The 22,397-nt window shown below is 40.8% G+C and overlaps 1 protein-coding gene across 4 annotated transcripts in view; it reads right to left on the bottom strand.

Moving 5' to 3' along the window:
- LOC128890478 (uncharacterized) overlaps positions 1 to 22,397 on the bottom strand; it is a 493,055-nt gene that overhangs the window by 163,619 nt on the left and 307,039 nt on the right. Inside the window, exons 4-5 of one of the 4 annotated variants that reach the window (XR_008460622.1) lie at positions 18,658 to 18,918; positions 18,533 to 18,579 (exon numbers count right to left, since the gene is read on the bottom strand). The exons of 2 other annotated variants lie outside the window; for them this stretch is intronic. Coding sequence is in view for 1 of the 2 variants with exons in the window: in XM_054149005.1 (XP_054004980.1) it covers positions 18,827 to 18,918 (92 nt within the window). In the remaining variant the exon portion in view is untranslated. Of the gene's footprint in view, positions 1 to 18,532; positions 18,580 to 18,610; positions 18,919 to 22,397 lie in introns of those variants that run through there. One more of the 4 variants, XM_054149005.1, reaches the window with a different exon arrangement.

Below are 22,397 nucleotides of genomic sequence, written 5' to 3'. Positions count from 1 at the left end.
AAATCTAACGGGCTATTTTACAAAACGTTCGTTAACAAATTAAGTAGATGTGTTGTCCCTTAGGAGTTAAACTAGAGGCAGCATATCTTTGATAGATCTTAATTAAGACAATTGCATTGGTGTGAATAATGTATGATTTGTCAAGTACACAATCTGAAATTACAGTTTGACCTAGGAACCTCTAACCAGTCTCTTCTTTCGAGGACCTCCTATTAATTGATGTACCTGTATCTTCACCATTTTCTTCATTTAATTACATTTATTAATAATTGTGCTCCACCCTTCAAAGGGAATCAAAAGATGCCAGAATCCGGCGCAAAAAGCGTGAAAATTTGAGAGGGATGGGGTAGTCACAGTCGATGGAGTCTTGGAATTTTAATGTCAGGGGGGCGTTATATCGGCACGCTTGACTTTCTTCAAGGAGGAACCTCAAAGTGCCTTTTACGATTTTCGGTGCCATTCAAGTGGGGAGCCATCTACCTTGCCGGGTTACCGCGGGATTCACCGTAGACTAGGAGATCAACCGACAGTGGTCGACCATTCGAAAATGCTAATGCGTAGCGGCGTCGAAAAATGCCGGTCTGTTTAACCTCTTTTCGTCTCTTGTGTCTGTTAAGAAATGGGATCAAGCTATTCAAACGAAATTTTATATAGTGTTGTCTAGGATTCCAGGATTTTATTGGTAACCTAAGATATTCCAATTTGATTATTTTATGCTTTCAAAATTGGAGAAAGAATAGATTCGATTTTTAGAAGGTTGTACAGGTCTGAATATATCGAAATGGTTGAAAATAAATAACATGTATACAAGATGGTACCTATGTCGTTCAATAAATATATATTTCAAAATTCAAATGAGCCTTCCACACCATTCGTGTTTGATCGAAATACGAAATTTGTGAAGTCGCAGTCGGAGAGACCAGAAATTTCACGTTTGCCAATAGTCTCCTTAAAGTCTTCTCCAATTAGGTAAACCGACGGAAACATATCGATGCGATTTAGCTGAGCATTCCATCTCGTCCGTCACAGGAGCATCCAAGGAATCGAACACTCTCTCGCATCCCTTCACGGTAGGCCGACCACGACAACGGAACTGATTGGCCGTTAATTCTCCGGCTTTTCCCCGGGATTCACGTTTTTTCCTCGTTCAGAGGATGAATTCGTCAGTAATTGGGTATAAATCACCGATCTTGTCTCTGCGGTGCAGGATTGCAGAGCGCTTTTGTGTCCGTTGGATCATTAGGAAGCATTATGTTCGGCGTGTTAGACGACGCGACGGTGGAACCGAGTCGAGGACCGTTCCGTGTAGCTTAGGCGAACAAATGTTTGTGCCTGTAAAACATACATTCTGGGGCTGCGCTACGTCAATTATCTCTCCGAATCTTTGATGGACTTGCCTCGTTTTGAGACGAGTGACCAAATAAACGACTCGAGGAATGTTGGTTCTTTGGTTTTTCGAGAGCTGCAGTTTCTTTTTGGGTTAATTTAGACGTGTGTCTTGAGTTTGTAGGCCAGGTGTTTCAATGGTTTCGCAATTAAACAGGCGCAAGTCAGCAATATTATTTAAAGCACTTAATGAGCTTTCTAAAAATTCATTACGATTGCAAATGGAAGCTTAAAGCTCCAACAATATTATTTAAAGCACTTAATGTTTCACGGCGAATGAATAACCTAAATAAATTATCTCCTAGAGATATTGTCCATAATTCATCGGATAATCGAAGATGCATGTTAGAAAAGAACCACGGACAGATAGGGGTTTGGAAAATAATGGTTAATCGTTTCCACGTGAATTTCCTTTATGCTTTTTTTCGAGCGGGCTCCTTTTTGTCCGACAGCTAATGGATTTTCTTCCTAGGGTCGTTTTTTGGTCCCGCATCCACTTGTCGGCTCGTACACGGAAAAATAGAAACAAAAGCTCCGTGGACATAGAAAAGTGTCGATTATTCGAACGTCGATTAATGGAAATGTCGATTACCCGGAGACAAGTTATCTGAAAGCGCAATTATGGGAGGAAGAAACGAATTAAATATACCGCAAATATCACTTATCTCTGGGTTTGCCTCGTGTATTGGCATTTTTTCATAAATCATCATTCGATAAGCAATGTCTGGCGTACAAGGCTCTGCTTTTAACAATCACGCAAACATCCAGCGTGAGCATTTATTTTTATAAAATATGGCACAACCTTGTTTTTATTTTACGTTTACTCTGAAAATATTATAATTGGAACTCTACTTTCAATATTTTTTAATATTATTGCATATAAATCCACAGTTTAATTAAGATGACTGGTTAGTATATCACACACGTGAAGTGAAAGTGAACAAAGAAAAATGAATATAAAGTATATAAATCGAGCTGAATATTATTTTAAGAGAACTTTAAACGATGTACGCGTTAAACCCCAAGCAAATATTAATTTCATAAGACTCACATACGCAACACACTTAAAAGGCTCATAATTCCGGATTAACAGTACACTGCCCCGGATCCACGTGCCAGATCGAATCCAATGCCGACCAATCGCCATCCACCAAACATCCGTGAGTCCACACGTCGATCAATCAAGATTAAAGCTCCTAATGAAAAAGATCATGGCCTTAGGAGCGTCGGCTATTCCATACGGACGTCCCGCGAGTATCAGGTAGACCGAAGAGAAAAGGGCCCGCGAAGGGATACGCTCGTATGGGGACCCAGCGTTCTTCGAGCGTGTTGTGGGGTCCGGGCCCCCCGTCGGGCACCCCACGGTTCCACGTGAAAGAAGAATGACAACAAACCTAGAAACAAGCACACCCATCGTTCCCCGGGGACTGGTTACGAAAGCTGAAAATATGTGTTTCGGGTTTAATAGCCGAAGGTCGCGACCCCCGGTGTCCCCCCTCGAGTCACCGTTTCATGTAACGAGCGTTAATACAAGCGATAACTTGAACCGAGGGGTGGGGACCGGACGCGTGCCTCGGGGCGACGATGATTTACATACCTGTACGAGAAGTGCACCTGGCCGCGGAGATTTTTACGCGGTGAATCGAGAAACTTTAAATCCTGAGGCGGGGCGTGTCGGCGACGGCTTTGTCGGAACGTAAGTCGTCCAAGTTCTGACGGCAATAAAGTCGTATACTTGTGAAAGGGAGATACATGAATGTGCAAATCGCTTTTAGAGCGATGCACGGGGTTGTAGTAACGTATCCACCAACCCGAAACATTTATTAACCCTTTGCATTTTTTCTTAGCATTCTGTTGCCACGAATGCTAAGCTTAGATTCACTTGAGATTCCCAATTTGAGAATTGAGAGTCAGGTCACCTTTGCCTCGCCGATATCATTTTATTGACACTTCGAGTTCTGAAGAAATTAAACGTAAACAAACATTTTTGCTGGTTGATTTACTGCGTCGAACATAGCGGTGAGTCGCCTCTCGAGTGCAAAGGGTTAAATTAGGATTTCTTCATCCTAATTATTTACCTACGACAGTGTCGGCGTAATTGTTTCACCTGTCACGGAATTTACGAAAGACTTCTCCTGAAGGAAGTGATCAATCGATCGTAGGACACTGTAGATAGATGTTGGCAGCTCCGAACTCTAAAACGTCTGTTCCCGTTGAAAATAAAAGCTGTAAGAGCGAGACAAGCCAGTGTGTCTGGCCCTCGTCCCGCTTTTCGATTTTCTTCCTTTCATACGCGCCCCATTCTCCTCTTCGTCTTCGCCGGAGTATGTGTGCGAACGGAATGAAATTTCATTGTGTTTACCGCCACCACTATTTTTCTTCGATGACAACACGTCGACAAACAGTCGTTATTAATTTTACTTCCAATTACTTCGTGGAAACTTGCGCGAGTGAATCTAACATGTTTGAGGAAATTACGCTGGATGTTTGTTGCTTGGATTGCGACTGTTACATAGGCGAACAAACATTTTATTTGAAACACAGATGATTTATAAAATTCTGTATTCAGTGGTTTACTCCATCGTGGAGTTATTTAAATATCCCTTTATTTGTTTAATGTGAAACGTAATTTCATTTCAATTTTAATTGTCAAATTCGTTAAAATTACTTTTACAATTCACGGACATTTATTTTAGAGTTTATTCATGAGTATATTTCAACTCATTTTATAACTCATTTTATTATACACTTTCTAATTTATTTCGCGATTCGTTTTACAATTTATTTTACAAACTATTAACATTCAATGTTTCGTTCAAATTCGCGTGCATGTGTTGCAATTTTCAAATTAATAACCTATAAAATGGTGCTTACGCACCGTGCAGCTTGATCATGGTATTGAAAGCGATGAATAAGCATCATACGATATGATATGAACAAATATGCGAATGGTTACACTAAATATTTGCAGATACATTTACCAATTAAACTCCTCTAAATACTAACATTTCGTTTTGATCTGCTGAATGACGTGTAATCATTTAACGAAGAACTTTATTTGATCACTTGTTCAATCAGCGAATGCCTGTTTGTTTTATTGGCATGGGATTGCTTGAGTTCAATCCGAATGTCGACAAATAAATCCATTTTCGGAGTATTTTTCAATTACTCCGACATATTTTGGGGAAATATATAGAAATATATTCAGTGCAACGAGAGGAAACTGAATTATTTTATAATTGTTGGTTAATATACATTATACATAGACATGTATGAAACAGATGTGTGTTAAAAATCAATAATTTGCACAGTAGACTGGAGATGTAAGCACTTTAAAATTGTAAACACGTATCTGAAAAAGATATGGTAAAAGGAAATTGGTGAAAGTTGATGATTCTATATAAAATGAGAAACAAATTATTTTTAAATTACTGAGAAGAAGGGTCATATCAATTTATCAATATAATTAGTTAAAACGTTGTTAACAATAGAGTTACTTTAAAAAGAATTACTGTAAACATGGATCAAATTAAATGACTTGTTATCTGCAGTCTTAATAATATATTACGTATGAAACAGAACAAAACTTGGAAATAAGGACAAGCAAAACGTATGTACCCGTGAACTCATTTCTTTTTTAAGTAGTAAATACTTCCCTTAAGTGTGCCTACTCGACCCCGTTCACGAATGGTTTTGTATCGATTTCTATCGCAAATACACAGCGCTCGATAAATCAATACCGAAAGAGTTCAGCCGAAGTAATGCGATCTAAATGGAGAAAACATCAAGTAGTCTCGCGAATAATTGTGTATTTATACTCCGAAATTTGGAAATGTCATTTTCGTGTTCTCGAAGAGAGTATTCAGGAAGGATTTCTTCGACATAAAAATGTCTCAAACGACCTGAAATGGTCATATTGGACCCCAGAATCCGATTACAGGTCACAAGATACCCTAACTGAATGGACTGCTATACCCAGCTCACTTTCGTTGCCCAAAACGACGTCACAATTTCTCCTGAATCTTCTTTCAATCTTTCCGAATTTCCACGGTAATTACGAGACGACCCCCGTTTTCCTTCACTTTTTATTCCAACGGCGCGCCCTGGCCCCTTTTCTCTGTACGCGCTGCTCGTGACACAATTCGTTCGTTAACCGCGTGAAATAATAATTATTATCCCCGTCGGTTGCCCCGAGCGATCGCTCGGGCCATTCGAGCGGGCAGGGACGACGTACCGGATAATATTTTATACAGTGGAACAATCGCTCTGAAAATTGATAAATCGCTCGTTTCTCGTTTGTCGTTTTCCGCAGGCGCGATCGACGGCGATGGAACGGGGCGAGTCGTCAGGTACGCCATTGATCGACGAGCGCGTCGAAATATTTCCAGATAAATCGAAAACTAATGAGTCGATGCCGCTTGAACGTCGCAATAATCATAATTCCGCATTATCGCGCGTCTGCTCCCCGTCGAACAGGAAATCACGAATATTTCTAAAGTGGACGAGTTCTATGGAAAATTCTGCGGCTTGGAATTATAGAGTTTTGCGAAAGAAGCTTCAGCATCTGTTTTTAATAAAATAGGGGTGGTTTGGAATATATCTGAGTTTTTTCATTCCAGGGAAAGTGCAAATGATTATAATTAAACGTGAAAGACGAGGTTCAACCCTCACAACCCCATTCATAAATGTATGGACACTTATCTATACTTGAATAAATAATACAAAGCAACTTATTTGGCACCAACAGGATAAACTTTATGAATAAGTGTATTGAGTACGAATATGAAGAGTATAATTTCCTGTATGAGGCAATTCAAGAGTATTAAAGTAGACTCAGATCCTATTAAATATGTATTAAAACCTCAACTTGTATTTGTATTAAACCCCAGGAAAGAAACAGAGAACATCGTTCCAGGGAACGATAATAGTTCCAGCAAATCTTTGCTGCATAAACCCTCGAGTCAAGTTTACCAAGACCTTCCGTGGCAGAGCGAAATGCGTCAGCCTAATGTGCACCAGCAATTCATTATAGAAGAGGGGGGAAAAAATCTTTACAGAGAAGTTTATCCAGCCATTTCGTCTTTAGTGGCGGCCCTTATAATAGTTATAAGGTCGCTGACTCGACCCCGCGAGTCGCCTCCAATTCCTTGGAATGCCAAACCCCTTTCACTGTGGCGATAACTCTGTCTCTAACAAAATAGGGGACGAACAAAATTACATACATAGCACACAACATTATTGGATTGATAGACAAAATGGATAATTACATTGAGAGCACCTCAACAGTTGTACAAATCTATTTCGAAAAGGTCAGGATCTGTGACTTTTGAACCTAAAAATAAATTATTCCAGCCTCGCCATTTGTTGTCTCACACATATCGAATAAACTTCATGCGATTTCATGCGATTAAATATTGGCAATTGCAAAAACGGCTTCAGGACTGACCACTTCCGCTTTGGACTTCCCTCTTAACTTTTTAAGCGCCTCGTTACATTGAGCTCGGCGCGCTCCTAATTGGCTCGAAGTTTACGCCGCTTGCGGATATATACGTCATGTCCATTACGCGAAGAAAAGTGTACCTCGTGACACTCATGTGAAGAAGAATATACGTCCATTGTCTAAAAAAGTAGGTTTCGGTGGGTCCTAAAGAGCTCAAAGGAAAGACCAACGAAAAAGTCACGAGAAAGATCAAGGTTTCGAGGATTTCCGTCCCTAAGAATAATGAAAATGAATTAATAATTACGGTTTAATCATCGTTCAGCGTTGAACAAAGAATAAAGGAATCGCTCGGAGCGACTGAAATTCGGGTAACATATTCTGTCACCGGTTAAGTATCCATGGCTAATTTTCAATAAAAGGAGATGAAGGGGTTATTTTGTTCATCGAAAATAATACAAGCGTCCCAAAATAAATGTTCGTACGATATTCTTTGTAACCTCTTTTCAAGTATTTATTTCATTATTTGTATAAAATACCAAATACCAATTCATATTTATCGATTCAGTATTGAAAATTTGCACATTAGACTGACTAGAAAATCAATTACATGATCGATTAGAAATAAGAACTTATTAAAAATGTGTTTCTTTAAGTCCAATGTAAAAGAAACGACATTACTTTCCAGATTGCTTAATAATTAAACATAAATCATTCTCTTTGAAAAGATTGGTCCAGAAGGAACCTAGCAGTCGATACCATCCGATATTTGTCTCCGTACGACGAAGAAGAGGTTTGTCCCACAAACGTTTCCAGTATTCGTATATTTCAAGTGCTCGGACACTTCTGTCTCATCGTTTGTGTGCCGTATCACCGTTTCCCGGCTTCTTTTTAACGGGGTCGATCCATGCACGGTATTCAGCCAATAAAGAAGACTCTGATAGGATTCGTAGCATTTCCCTGGACAGCAATTTCTTACGTTGGAACCATCGCTTTTACATTTTCCACGGTTCGTTTGACCGGTTCACAACGGGCGATGACCATACGCTGCAGCTATAGGATATTATGCACCCGAGCCGAGTTGTCCGTAAGAAAGAGCTTGGCAATCCTCTTTCCCGGCCGATATACGTTATGTACGAGTACATAAGCGGATACAACGGTACCAATGGATAAAGATCTTCCCGAAGCGTGTCTCCGACGACGCTGCTGCGGTACGCTCGTGTTTTTTGGCAGACTTCCCAACGCACCTAGTCTAGACGTCTACGGGTCCTCGAACCACGCTTTGCATTTTTCATCGATTCAATTATTTTCCCGCGGGCCGAGCCAATGACTCGAATCGATTCTTAGATCCGTACGCGTTCAATCCGTCCAGGAAGATTTTTAATTGCGTTTCCAACGTCACTCGTTGTTCCCAGGGAAACTTCTCTCCACTGTACTTTGCTGGCTGGGAGCATCAACTCTCCCTGGAGAATTTGTTCCAACTCCTTTCCCTCTTAGTGGACTGGCATAACAGAAAAATGAAACCGACAGAAACCGACTACGCATGATTTCAAGAATCCAAAGAGGCCAATTTTAATTTAAAAAAATTGCGAATTGCAGGTATCAAACAGCATATGTTTATCTATATCGTAACCTTTCCTTTCCCTGGATTGATGGACTCAAATCATACAGATTCGTTTGCGCGCGATGCTCCAACGTTTCCTGTAACCGGATATTTGAAGAAACGCCATCGACGTTTCGCGTTATCGATACGGTTACAGCTGTAATTCCGCGCCGCTTATCTCGGTCTGTCGTTCTCGCACTTAGGACGATCGTAATTTCCCAGCCCACGTATCACGCCCGGATGGCGAGCGCTGTTATTACATTGCGCAGCTTTTTCCGTCGCATTAGCTCGTAAAACATACACTCGTGCGGATTGTTCAACGCGAAAGTCTATATCGTGACTGCACCACTCGCGGATCGATCGTAAAAACACAAGCGTGAAGCGGCGGTTTAATTCGACGCGAAACGTTTAGAACTTCTCTGGATTTCTATTGAGACATTAGGAAAAGAGGTGAATGGAAATCCAAGCAGTCAAGTCTGCGTTTTAACTTGTTAATATAACAATACCACAAACAGCAAATAAAAGTATGATCCTGAATAATATTTTCATAATTTAATTGCACCGCTTCGAAGAGATGGATGAGCGGTTGTGCAATAAGTGTACCCATTCCCTTGCTTATTCTCTTACCAGCACGGATATCACCGCTACACCCGTTCCCGCTCGGTGATGTCCTTTAGTTTGTAAAAGTTGTGAGATGTTGACGTAATGATGCTACTCCTTGCAAGCTAAAGTTGTGAGTTTTTAACGTAGCGCTGCACCCTTTAGCTGCTAAGAGCTGAAAGCCGTTGACATTATGCTGCTACTTTTCATAAGCGAGAGCCAGGAGTCTTTGACGTTGCGCTATATCCACTCATAAGTTAAAGACAGAGGACTCTGCCGTGCCACTACGTCCCCGTACACCAAAGCTGTAAATAAATATTCGATGCAGTGCTACAATTTTCAGCTAGTAAACGTCACGGGACGCGTATTTCTGCGTTCTCCCATAAGTGACGGTTGAATGCTTTTGGCGCAGCCATGTCTCACGTGTTCCTTACATACCTCCGAGCAAAGAATATTTCTGATTGCACAAGCAGCTCTATTCATTCCAATGTACGCTTATCCAAACGACTCTTTTTGTTTGCTCAATATGAAATACAATTCCATGTAGAAATTCAAATATAATTCCACCAGAGATTGTTTTATACTCGTCATTGAACACGCTTATGTAAAAAAGAATTTGACTCACAGTTATGAGGAGATTCCGAGGAGAAAAATAAAAAAAATTAACTGCGCGACGTAGCGTCGGAGAGAGTGACGGAAGAGCTACGCAACGCCAAACACTCGGCATCCAAACGCGACGAAACAAGTTTCAATCAGTTCTCCGAACAAGTTTCAGTCAGTCGAGGAGATTTGCGTTTCGCGTAGGTCAAATTGCACGCAAATTTCCATACTTCTGAGCCGTGGGAGCGCGTGCGCGATACGTTATGCAGTTAGAGTTTAGACCGAAAGCGTTTACTACCCATCATCATTTGGCTGCGAGCGCGTAATAATACGGCATTGTTGCGCGCAAGGTATCCAGGAAATTGGCGATTTGCAGGTCTGGAAACCTTCTTACGATCATTAGTCGAGCGTCGATGACTGGACGATTGGCACCAGCTTCTATTTCCCTCGGCAGCGTTTTCGCTGCTCGTCGTTCAATGGCGCCTCTCGATGGGCCTGTCACTTGTTTCGTTTAACGAAGACTGTTCTGCTTTGTCACGGCCACGGCGATAGGAAACTCCGCTGCACGTGTGCGCACACGTATGCGGGAAAAGCGGCACGCGCCAACAGAAGGGTGTCGTTTACCGATCGCTGTCAACGCCAGGCTACCCTGTGTAGTAATCCTCCAGCAGGCTTGGTCAATACCGCTCCAGAGCCTTTGCTTTCACCCACATCGGGCAAAAATTGTTTCATCTCGAAATTCCTAGGCTCTTAGGAGATCTCATTTGTAGTAAGGCACGTTTGCGCGATTTTCAAGTGGGGAGAAATGGTAGTTTCTTTGAGAGCAATTTATTCGCGAACCTAGTAATCTTTTAACGAAGTGCGTTTTCAGAGTTTCTGTTTGAACCAAATGAGCACTCAGGTCCAACAAAAATTGTTTCCTCTTAAAATTTTCTGTCTTTCTGGTCGAAATAATAACGTGTTCCATATATAGTCAAGTGAACGCTTCAATTTTTGAAGAGTTGACCCCTACTAATCTCCCAAGCAAGTTCTCGATAACAAAAAGTAAACGCAATCCCTTAAACTTGAATTCGCACATCCAAAACTCAGTCCTCAGCTTCGCAAATCCAGCAACGTTTATCTCGATTACAACCCGCCACGAGACCGCCATATACGCGACCTTTAGGGTTGCAGAACGACCCGTCAATTACTCGCGGACAAAATCGTCGATTACCACGCGTCCACCCTGTATTTAGTGTCGACTTTCGGCCGCGTAATGGCCGGCTATTAAATATGCGCGACGTAATTATTCACGCAATAATGGCACACCGGTATTATCATCGCGGCACAAGGGTAGGAGTGGGTGGATCGCGTCGACGATCCAAGTCACACGTGTAACGTAACGTTATCAATCTTGCCCAGTGGAAGGCCGGGGCGTGCGTTAATGAATCGGGGATTTCAGCCTTTCGAAATGCACCGGCTGATCTGACACGCGATATTATCCGTTCCCCTTTTTGCACGGTTTAAATAGCGGTGCCCAGCTGAGTCACGGTCAAAGTCAGATACGCGTATGATACCGAAAGGGGGAGAAAAACACAACTGACGACAGTGGCATCCGGTTCCGGCGCGGCGGGGTGCGCGGATCACTCGCGGCGTGGAAAAGTCTTCGTTAATTAACCCCGTGCTTCTGTCGAGCGTGTGCCGCGAGCGTGATCCGAGCATTGATCGACACGGACGAATGACAATGTCTGTTTCTACTCCTCTGTCGACGAGAAGCAATATTATCATTCGTGGGAGACTCATTACCCTGTCTGCGGACCCCTTCTCATCTCGATTCTAATGTCATCGTGTTCGGGGTGGTGGGTCGGGACGAAATAATGCGAACACGTGCGATTCGGAGTAACTAGGTGTCTGATTCCAGGGGAGGTGGACTATGGTGATATCTTGGTCAACTACGCAGGGAGGAAGAATTTTCTGTTTTCAGTTTTATTTCGACAGAGATTACTATTAGGAGGTTGCATTGAAAGCCGCTGTTTATGCATACGTGGATTTTACTACGAATACTGTACACAGCGAAAGCCGTCGTATTTTATGAGCTGTTAAAACCGTATGAAACACCGCCGAACGTTATCGCCAACAATTGAAGCGTTTTCACGATAATTTGATAGGAAAACGACCATCAATTGCATCAAATCACCGAAAAGTGGTCCTTCTCCACGACGATGCTTGGCCTCATGTTGCTAGAACTGTAAAAGAAACACTGATGGAGTTCGAATGGGAGATTCTCCCTCATCCAGTCTACTCTCTAGACCTGGCATCAAATGATTATCATTTGTTCAGATCGATGCAACATGGTTTGGAAGACACACATTTCCGTAATTCTGAAGAAGTTGAAAATTGGGTTGTTGACTGGATAAGCTCAAAAGATAAACCGTTCTTTCGTCGCGGAATTCAACTTTTGTCAGAAAAGTGGAAAAAGGTAGTAGCTTTTGAGGGCAAATATTTCGATTGATGCTTTGATGTACTTTACTATTGAAATAAATGCTCAAAAAAACACGAAAAAAACAGCGGCTTTCAGTGCCACCTCCTAATATTATCATCCATGGGAGAGTCATAACCCTGTCTGCAAGCCTCTTTTAATTTCATTTCTAATGCCATCGAGTAGGAGTTTGGAGCAATACGTGTACGATTTAAACCACCTAGGCGTCTGCTCCCTTCATCAGCTATATTTTCCACAACTAATGTAGTTACTGTAAAAATGTCTATCTTGAGAGAGGATTCTGCGATTGAGAAGAAACCGTGACAAATTGACACCGATTAAGAGAAAATGTGGATGATGAATTGACTTACATCGAGAGAATTTTTCACGACGTTCGTCACAGAGTAGCCGCTGCACATTCAGGACACGTGGATGGCCGATTCTTTGGTATATAAATAAGGAAATCGGATTACCATACTCGTCTCACGATTAAATGCAAGAGCTTCTGGTTAATGGCATTCGTCGTAATTCCACAAGAATAAATATAGCGGCGGGAGTCTGCTCCCTGGTCGAGGTCGAAATAAATGAATTCTCGTTAAGTCGAGCTAGATGGATCTTCGTTTGCGTCACTCTAAGACTCTCGATTAAAGTACAACTTCGTTTCTCGATGCTGGAAACAGGTCAACGAAGCAATTTTTAATGTAACAGGTAGAACTGAATAACTTTCGGAATAATGTTCCATTACTTAACGTCGAGGACCATTGATATCTATCGTTTGAAGAGTCTTGGGCAGCGATAGTACTCCTAAATCCATTGAAATAATTATTTACAGGAACAATAGGGCAAAATTCTTATTTAGACACAAACTCCGAAAAATGGATCAAGGGTAAACAATTGTCCTTTAATTGTTGAATGAAAATTAAATCCTTAGAATAAATGGTAGAATTAAATACATCGGTAAACAAAGAATTTCTTATGGAAGAAGTAGTAGGTAGGAAAGTAGATTCCTCAGGAATCTATTGACAAATCAAAAGCACCAAATTATAAAAATAAACAAACATTCGTGTATGTAATTTCGCATTAGGAAGAAGTATCATTTCGTGTCGTAAAATATGATCTCGTCGAGAAGCAATTTGATAAGCGTGAAATGAACATTCCCCCATGAAAATTGGAGATGCGGAACGTCTGCGAGTGTCGTCACGGATATTCCGAAATCAGTAATACGCCCGCCCAGTAATTAACGCTAACCATTTAAATATCCTAAGCGTGCGAGAGCGATCGCGTAATTATCGCTGTGATCTCTGATGCAGCGCGTGCAAATTAAAGCGTGTATGCGCGAGTTAGGCGCAGTTTAACGGAGTTGCCCTTTCCCTATCACGTGTCGTGCAACATTAGTCAGCTGGTAATCTCGCTTATCATGCGTTATAGTGCCGGGTAACTCGTCGTTGCCCGATGTGGATCACCGTGGATCACTTATCTGAGAGAGAAAAACGAGACACAGAGGGTCAGAGAAGAATTGCTTCTTTTCCATTTTATATTGCACTATAAATTAAGGGTGGAAATCTTAGTGGAACTTGGTGATTCAAGTGTTCAAATTAATACAGAAGCAAAGAAGGGAGAAAGCTGAGAAAACATCTCATTTTGACATTAATCAGTATTAGTAGAGACCTTGGAAATCTCCGTACTACACTTTTAGAATCATATTAATCACAATTGGATTAATCTTATTTTATCCTCCAAAAATGAAATTATTTTTTAATCATTCAGATAGAGATTTCCAAGATCCTGGCTATATGAAATGATTCAGTTTCTTCTAAACTGAGAAGGCAGAGTTTCCTTTACGCGATTCGACTCCTTTTTACGTCCAAATCGAATCTCGAGCGATCCAAATAGAACAACGGCGACTACCATCGTTCAGCGAGACGAGTTATCCATTATCGGAGATTAAAATTTTTTTTATTTTTTTTATTTTTTTTTTTTTTTGGCATATCTTCGTGACAGTATTACTAATGGATTGGTCAAATTTCCCAGAGGAAAATGTGTCCAAACACTACCTCGTTCGGACTATGTTTAATTATACGTTATTGGAATCGTTTGTGAAAAGCTTTCAATTACGTATAATTAAAAATGAACCTGCAAAAATTGAGTTCGGACTTATTTCCATCGGCAAAATCTCACCAATCCTCTCTCTTGCCGAGGTGGAATGGCAAATACACAAATTTTAATTTTCATTAATTGATGAAATTCGATCTCACCTGCGTGTCGTGTCTTTGTCACCTCGAAATAAAGAACCATGAACAGTAGTAGGGATAATTTCATTTCGTTTAGGTGGGTAAAATGATTTCGTGTAATCGAGGACTACTGTAATAATTACAGAAGCATGGTAATGGGAAGGCGTGCGATACAGCTAACTTTGTGAAACTGAAATTACTTGTTGGATTCATTTTTAAACCAGTAGCATTTCTAATTCCGTGGACCTTTTAATCTCTAGAACATCTTCGTTGCTTCCAGCTTATATTGGAAGATGATAGTAAATTTTCTGAACCTCTCGGAACGGATTATTACATCCAACGAGAATAGTTTACTGATAGTTAGGTCTTCTGATGGCTGATTATTGCCCAACACACGAACGAAGAAGGCTTTGGGAGGATGGACGATTGAAGCGCAGAGGGCCCTCGAAAGCTATCCCAAATATCTACCTTGAAGTAATTTAATTAATCGGGAAGAGTGTTCGTTTTCGTATTATTTATGGAAGTTCCACTTTCAACAGCTTATGAATATTATATTAGGTAGACTGGAAAGAAATGTCGTTTTTGCAATTTTAAATACTTGTTAGTAACTCGTCGCCTCGTTGATTTTTTGTCGATATGGGATTGAAAATTTGCACACTAAATGGCAAAAGGTTGTTGATAACGAGAGCGCAAGGTAGAAAACTTGTTGCGATGGACAGTTACACGGTAACGCTTGTAAATCGATCGAACGTGACAACAGTATTATCGAATATTAAAGACGTTCGTGTGAGAAAGTCTCGAGGCTGGCGGAAGAAGTGTACTTTCCCCATTTTCTGAACGCACCCCTGTTTTCCAAAGTCTTCAGGTCGAAAAGTTACAAAACTCGAGACACGGGTAGCACGGGTTCGGTGTCGATTTCCTTGGGGACTCGAAGACATCCTAGCCGAACAAAAGAAATGTATTTACAACCGCGCAGGGAGGCGGTTGGAATCTCGGTAGCGTCGTTAACGCTTCTTGCGGAAATATTACCATGTCAATTCCTCGAGATATTGCGTTACAGCAGTGAGTATCGCTTTCCTCTGGGAGTATCCGCGAGTAGAATACGGACGTACGTAAACGACGCGATTGATAGGCATCTTCCTAAAGTAAGGAAATCCTATAGGGGGCCATTACGAACGTGTTCACCGCCGTTCATTGCGTTATATCCACAATCCCAGAATTGCGGAAGCTCCATGGCTCGTGTTACTAAACAATTCTTTACTCAATATGGAAAGAGATTAATTGTTGTCTCGTTCGCCATGACCTACTCGTTAGATCTAGGCAAGTATCTAATCGTCGCGGGCTTATTACGAATAGATTCAAACTAAAAATATTACTTCTTCAGAAATTGGGCATTTCGGTATCGTACAGTGGATGTGACTGACAATAATATTTTTAATTTGAAATAAAGCTCCTCCTGGAAATAATACAGTAATCCAATAATACTGTTTCGTTTATGTACCTGAGTCTCCTCTCCTCCTTTTGCGCCTGAAGGGTCAATCGAGGGCCCTGAATAATAAGTTCACCGGTTAATTTCGTATCTAAATGTACCCAGAAAAAACTACGAAGGCCATTCCACGAGGTGCATCGCGGAAATTACAAGTCGACCGCAGTTACGGTTGGATGGTCGCGTGCTGTGTATACGTGTTCACGATTTCGAATTCTTTATTCGACGCAATTACCTTTTTACGTGCGGATATCCGATGTTCGCCAACCACTTTGCATTCAAATCCACGTATACCATATTGGGAGGCATTCACGTGCGAAGAAACCGCTTATTCCTTATTCCGCGAGCGAATATAAACTATTCGAGAACGATAGGAGCGGAATATAGAAACTACCGGCTGTCTCAGTACGTATTCTCTTGTTCACGTCGAATTAAAGCGCGATCCTCTGTCCCGAATGATTTAATCACTTCTGATGTACGTACGTTCGGTCTAACCTAGATGTGAGTTTTAAGATTTTTCGACAAGATTCAGGTTTCCATCTAGGACATATCGATGGCTTAGATTAATAGATCATTCGAAAGTCGTCTGGTCGATTAAATATAGTCACATTTTGAGTTGCTCAATGTTAAATATTTAAATGTAATTGAAATTTAAATGATCGAGTGTTATAAATATTACAAGGAAACGCATAACAGAATACAGATCAAAGCTTCGTTTCGTTCTAAATTTTTAATCCCATCGAAACGAGCTTTTACGAATGCTCGAATGTCCAAATTATGTCAGTCTTTATCTGGGAAAGATCGTAATTAATCGTAGCCAAATTTTGTATCCGATTGTTAAAAACAAAAACGTTGAAAATAGAGAACGCATAACGAATACCTCCCCTGCCTCGTTTTATTTTTGGACGTTTCCAACGCTAGCTTCGTTTCCGAGGATCCATCGGTTTAAACGGGATGGAAAATGGCGCGTCTATCAAATTACGACGATAAAACGAGAACACCTGTAATAAGGGCCGAGACGGAGAAAGAAAACGCCAAGGGAAGAAGCGCTCGGGGAGGGAGAAACGCGACAAGGTTCCCGGTAATTGTCACTGTTGCTCCGCCATTTTCATCAGAAGCCGAGAGCAAAGCTCCCTGAAAGCTCTACAAATTGCGTACCCCTTGCGTTCTGTGCGCCAGGGGGATCTCCGGAACGGGGGGACTATAAATTTTCATTATTTTATAGTCAACGCCTCGTTTATATCCGCAACAAGCGAGAACGCCGAGATAGACGCGGAGAAGGAGGAAAAGAGGATTCAGGTGTCTGAAACAAAGAAGAGAGAAAAGGAGGAACGGGGGAATGCCGGAGAGCTGGGAATAGAAAGTGAGACGGAGGGAACAGAAGAGTCGGCGGAGGGTTGAACGTGGCAAGAGGGAGGGAAGCCTCAAAGCAAATCATGGAGCCTCCAGTTTCCAGCTTCTCTCACCTTTGTCACTTTCACTCGATTCGATTCATACATTTTCCTTCTACGATTGCCTCGAAGGATGACTTTGAATCGTCGCTGTTCCTCGGTAGTCCTAATTTTCCCCCAAAAATGGCGTCTACTGCTTTATGACTTTTACACAATCTTTTCGTTAAATTATTTTCATTGCTATTAACCCTTTCAAACTTGAATTATTTTTTTTCATGTCCTTAACATGAACTAAAAATCAGCATAGGTAATTTTTAAATAGATATTTTTTAAATTTTGTGTCCTCAATTGTGGACGTAAGATCTGAAAGGGTTAAGAGACAAAGCCCCGAGCCTTTCTCGGAAAGCCTTCGTTTATCGTATAATTTATTTCGAACTTCATTTCTGATGTATTTCTCTTAACTATATTTCTGCGTTAGTATTATGATAAAAATTCATTCGGAATCCCGATACCGCGTTAATTAGGTATTTCCACGGGCCTGTCGGTTGCTTAATTTCAATCAACGTTTCCACCCCTTCGAGCAAAGCGGCTCACGAACTACCATAAATAATCAGTTATTAGCTGAAATCTTCGGCTTAAGAAAACAGCTCGAAATACGGCTTCCGAACTCCCCAAATAATTTACATCTGAGGTCGGAGTTCCTAACAAGACGCCGCTCCAGCTTGGGTGGGAGTTACGCTTATTAATTGACGATTTATAATTGCCGGGAGCCAGGATCCTCGTATGGGGGCGAGACCAAGAGTTGCGTGCTGCTGCTAATGGGGTGGTGCGCCGACGTTTGATTAGTCCACCGCGGGATCTATGAATCTCTCACCGCTGCTTTCTTGCCTTTCACCCGGCCGTCTTACATTCCGTTCCTTCCACTCCCTCCACTCATTGGCGCAATAACGAAAATTGCCGTTCAGCTCGCGCAATATAGAATGGGTAAATACTTGGGGTGTTTCGTAAGGGTAGGCTTCGAGGGGTTGTTCCTCTACTTGCGAGATATAGAAAATTCTAAAATGTATGTAAAATATATGAAAATAATTTTGAGATAGACGTTGGTCTCTGTTTAAAATGGTATAAATAAATAAAGTTAAATATTTAATGATATAATTGCTTCAGGAGATGATAAAATATTTCTGTAATATTATGTGCCAAGGTAATTTCTCACACAACATTTGACTACTTCTTTTTTTATTTTATGTTCTTCCGTTACTAACAAATATTTGTATCTTTGTTCAAAGGAATTTAAAGGAGTCCTTAGAGGTAGTTGATTAGTAGACTTCAGCGCAGTATAATTTTAGACTTGATTTCCACCATATTCGTCGCGATAGCGGAACATACTCTAAAATCATTCATGTATACGAAGTGTACATATCTATCCATATAGCGTGTTCAAAATTCCTGTTCCCGTTTTTCATACTGTGCTCGTAAATACGATCATACCTCTCCGTTCTTTGCAAAGTCAGGTTGGCGAGACATGAAGCACTGCTGGCTTTTTCACCTTTGTTGCCACATCTATAAGACTCATGACGCTTCTTCTGCTTCTGACATTTTCAACCCAGTCCCCGCTAACATTTCATATCATTTTGTTACTGCCCATTCCACTCGCTTGCAATCATCCCTTTCGACTTCTTATCGCCATACAAATTAATTCCAGGGCTCCAGTCTTTATCTAGTCGTCCTAAAGAAAACAAAGTTTCAGTGTATCATTAAATATTATTTTACGAAAAGAGTTCCCGCAGGAACTTTTAGAATTTTGTATTTTAATAAGATATTTTGTTATTAATAAACGAAGATACTAAAATCCTATGTATCTGAATAAAAAACATAAATTTAATTAATAGCATCAATAATATTAGTATCTAAGCTTGCAATAAACACTCTTCGAGTGACTGAAATATTGAAGAACAAAAGGAGACAACTAATCAGAATCACACGTGCTAATTTAACGCTGCTAAACCATTCTAAACCAACTCCAAGAAGTTTCAACAATGCCCTTTCCATTCTCCTCGATACCAAATCCATAAAATCGGGGAAAGTATCAAGGACTCGTGGATGCATTCCAATGTCTCGACTTCCCAGCGATAGTCTGTGATCTCCATTGCCGGTATCGTTTCCCGTGACGGTGTTTATTAATTTTTCACCCGTAACCGAATAATGTTGGCCGAAGTTGCCCGTAGGCGCGACTCGATTTCCCCGTTGTTTCTCGAATGGCACTCTTCCTGGTCGCAATAAAATTGTTTTTCTATCGGTCAGCATCCAAGATCGTGAATAGAGTGTAAAGGTCGGACGAACAAGAGGGAGTGGAGGAATGGAACGATGCTTGGCACCGTGCGACCGCCCATGCATTCTAATTTATTACAGTTGCTTAGACGAAAAATCCCCAGGGTCGAGCAGTCGCTCCGAAGACGACTAGACATCGTCGATGCCAAACAAACTGGTTCCTTAACCCTTTAAAAGGAGAAAAGCAAGCTGTTTATGTGCGCAAGCTGTGTAAGTGAATTTCCATTTGGAAGTAGAATTTTGTTTATATTATTACGATAATATGACACAGCCATTCGTATACCTTGTTTCTCAACTTACACATCATCTATCACGTAGACAAACACAAGTGTGTATTTACTTATCCATTTTAAACACGATTTTATTTTAATAATGAATTACAATTGATTTCAACTTATACGTACAAATTTTGAATTTTTACACTTTATCAAAGTTCGTTATTTTTAAATTTTAATAAAATTTTCGATTGGGAGGTTCGTTGCATTTCGTTATGATCTTCTGCGTGAACTAAAAATGATTGGACTCTTTTATGCAATCATTTAAGTAGATCCAATTTCCATTTCCATTACAACTCATTGTTAGTCGAGCTGTCCACTTTTATTTCGTAAATCGGCTCCGTAAAATTTTAATCCAACAAGAAATTGGACGCGTTTTGGACCTGTTCCGAGTTCTCCAGGGTAATCGAGAAACCCATATACGTGTTCTCCTCTTTCTCTTCCCAGACGATCGAATAGCGATCGATACCGATCTCCGAGGGTGGCGGCAGAATGCGTGTGGGCGTCGAACACGAAGAGGGAATCGCTGCGAAGTGGATGCACACGGAGTCGAATGAGAGGCGAGCATCGGTTACTAATAACCTAAGGCCGAAATCGTTGTTCCTGGGCCAGCAATGAAATATCGCCATCGAAGGCCTCAAATTAAAGTAACCAAATGGGACGTCCCGGGGCTCTTGTAAGGCTGAATATATGGACACAAAGCCTCCGATCCTTGGCTTGCTTTATTTTATAAGGGTATAAGTTTGTCGTAACGTCTAACTGGGACTCCAGGTAGCGTACAGTAATCATTTTTAGGTCGTTCAACCATCGTTCCATTCAAATAAATAATAAATATTGTGTATTGTGTGTTTGAATGTATTCGAAGAATTTTCTACCCTTGTACTAATTCTCCATCCCTCTAAATGAATGCTAAATTGATTTCCTTTATGCTGTAGAAGAGTTTTCTATTCCTATGACAATGATTTGGTGACTTGTTCCTTAACAATTGTAATATCAAACATTATTTTCATCCAAAAAGTAGTCACCCTTTAAATTTAATTCAAAAAGATTCATTCAACAAAATAATAAAAAAGGAAGATTTATGCTCCATAACATGTTCTACTTATCCATATTATAACGTAGGCAACAAATAATACCCAGTATTTTTCCTTATTATTCAGAGCAACGATATTTGAAAAGTCTTTCGGTAATTGTAGCATTTATCTCGCAAATAGTAGTCTCTAGTATCCACCTGTGTGAGAAACGGTTATAGTTCATACCCGAAGAACGATCTTCGTTATAATGTATCTACGGGCCCGAGCCTGCCAACCTGGTAGATGCTTTAAATTACACAGTGCGGGGAACAATAAACACGCGGAGTTTATGGCGGCAGCTCAACCGGAAAGAGGGAATCGATAGAGCGACGGTTTCACTTCGCGGAAGTTATGCCAACGTACAAGTACAGTGTGTACGTTTTCGAGCGAGAAATTCACCGATATCAAGAACATTCCCTTCTGGACAATTTGAACTTAACAATTTATCTCGTCTTCGCGAATCTGGAAGCTAAACTTGGAGTAGAAATTGATTTTCTTCTTCCTTGACAATTAGTGAGTAACTCGATTATCAACTTAATGACAAACACACGCTACCCGAGTATTTTCTATTCTTTGATATTAGTTTTATCCTTGAAAACACTATTATCAATCTCGTGTGCATAATCCAAATATATTATCTAGTATGAACTATTAATATGAACAATTTGATTTGATACCTTTTATATATCACTATACATTGATTTAACATGTTCTTTATTATTTAAATAAAATGCCCATTTTCATAGAAAATTCGACGCCTTTTTTTTAATACAGATCGACTGTTCTTTAAAATAAGACAAGGTCCATATTTTATAACACTTTGGCCCGCCGCAGAAAAAGTGTTAGTTCTGAAATTAATTTCCCTGCCCCAAAGTCCTGTAAAAACTGCTCAGAATTTATGTCCCCGCACCACCTACCCATATCTCTCCGGTCTCCCTTATTCTGTTTCAACTTCCGACTCCTCGTGCCCCACAGGCACCAGCCATCGAAGGTAATAACGAAATTTGTTTCCTTACCTTTTCCATTTTCTCTTTCGCCCCTCGCTTCCTTCCGTCTCCCACCACTGTCAATTTAGACCCCGGCAAGAAGCTTAAAAATCGCGTTTTCAACATTGCTCTCTTTTTTTACAGCTTGCAACCATAAATTGATTTCAACGTCGAATTCTATCTTTGAAAACCTGAAAGTAGACCCGAGTGAAAATGCAAACGAAGTTAATCAGACCGTAGAAAATGTCCAATTTGCGATTGTTCGTTGACGTTGGAACTTTTGTTTTTGTTTTAAAAAAATCGCCACGCTACAGTCGACGATACGAATACACATTCCGGGCTGGCCTGGATAAAGACTAGCTTATGCGCGACTTCCGTTCCGTTTCGACCTATTCTTTTGTTATTCCCTCGTATCCGTGGCGTTCGGTTTCGAGTTCTCACGGCTTTGCGAGCAACGCTTTTCCGATTGGTGCCGGCATCGCGAACGTGCAAGGAATACCGGCGATAATGCTATTACATTTCGAATTTAGTGTTCGCTGGGTC

Source organism: Hylaeus anthracinus, unplaced genomic scaffold (genome assembly GCF_026225885.1).
Source record: "Hylaeus anthracinus isolate JK02 unplaced genomic scaffold, UHH_iyHylAnth1.0_haploid 12000, whole genome shotgun sequence".
In the NCBI taxonomy this organism is placed as follows: Eukaryota; Metazoa; Arthropoda; class Insecta; order Hymenoptera; family Colletidae; genus Hylaeus; species Hylaeus anthracinus.
Note: the sequence above shows the minus strand (reverse complement) of the source record. Positions and strands in the feature narration are given on the sequence as shown.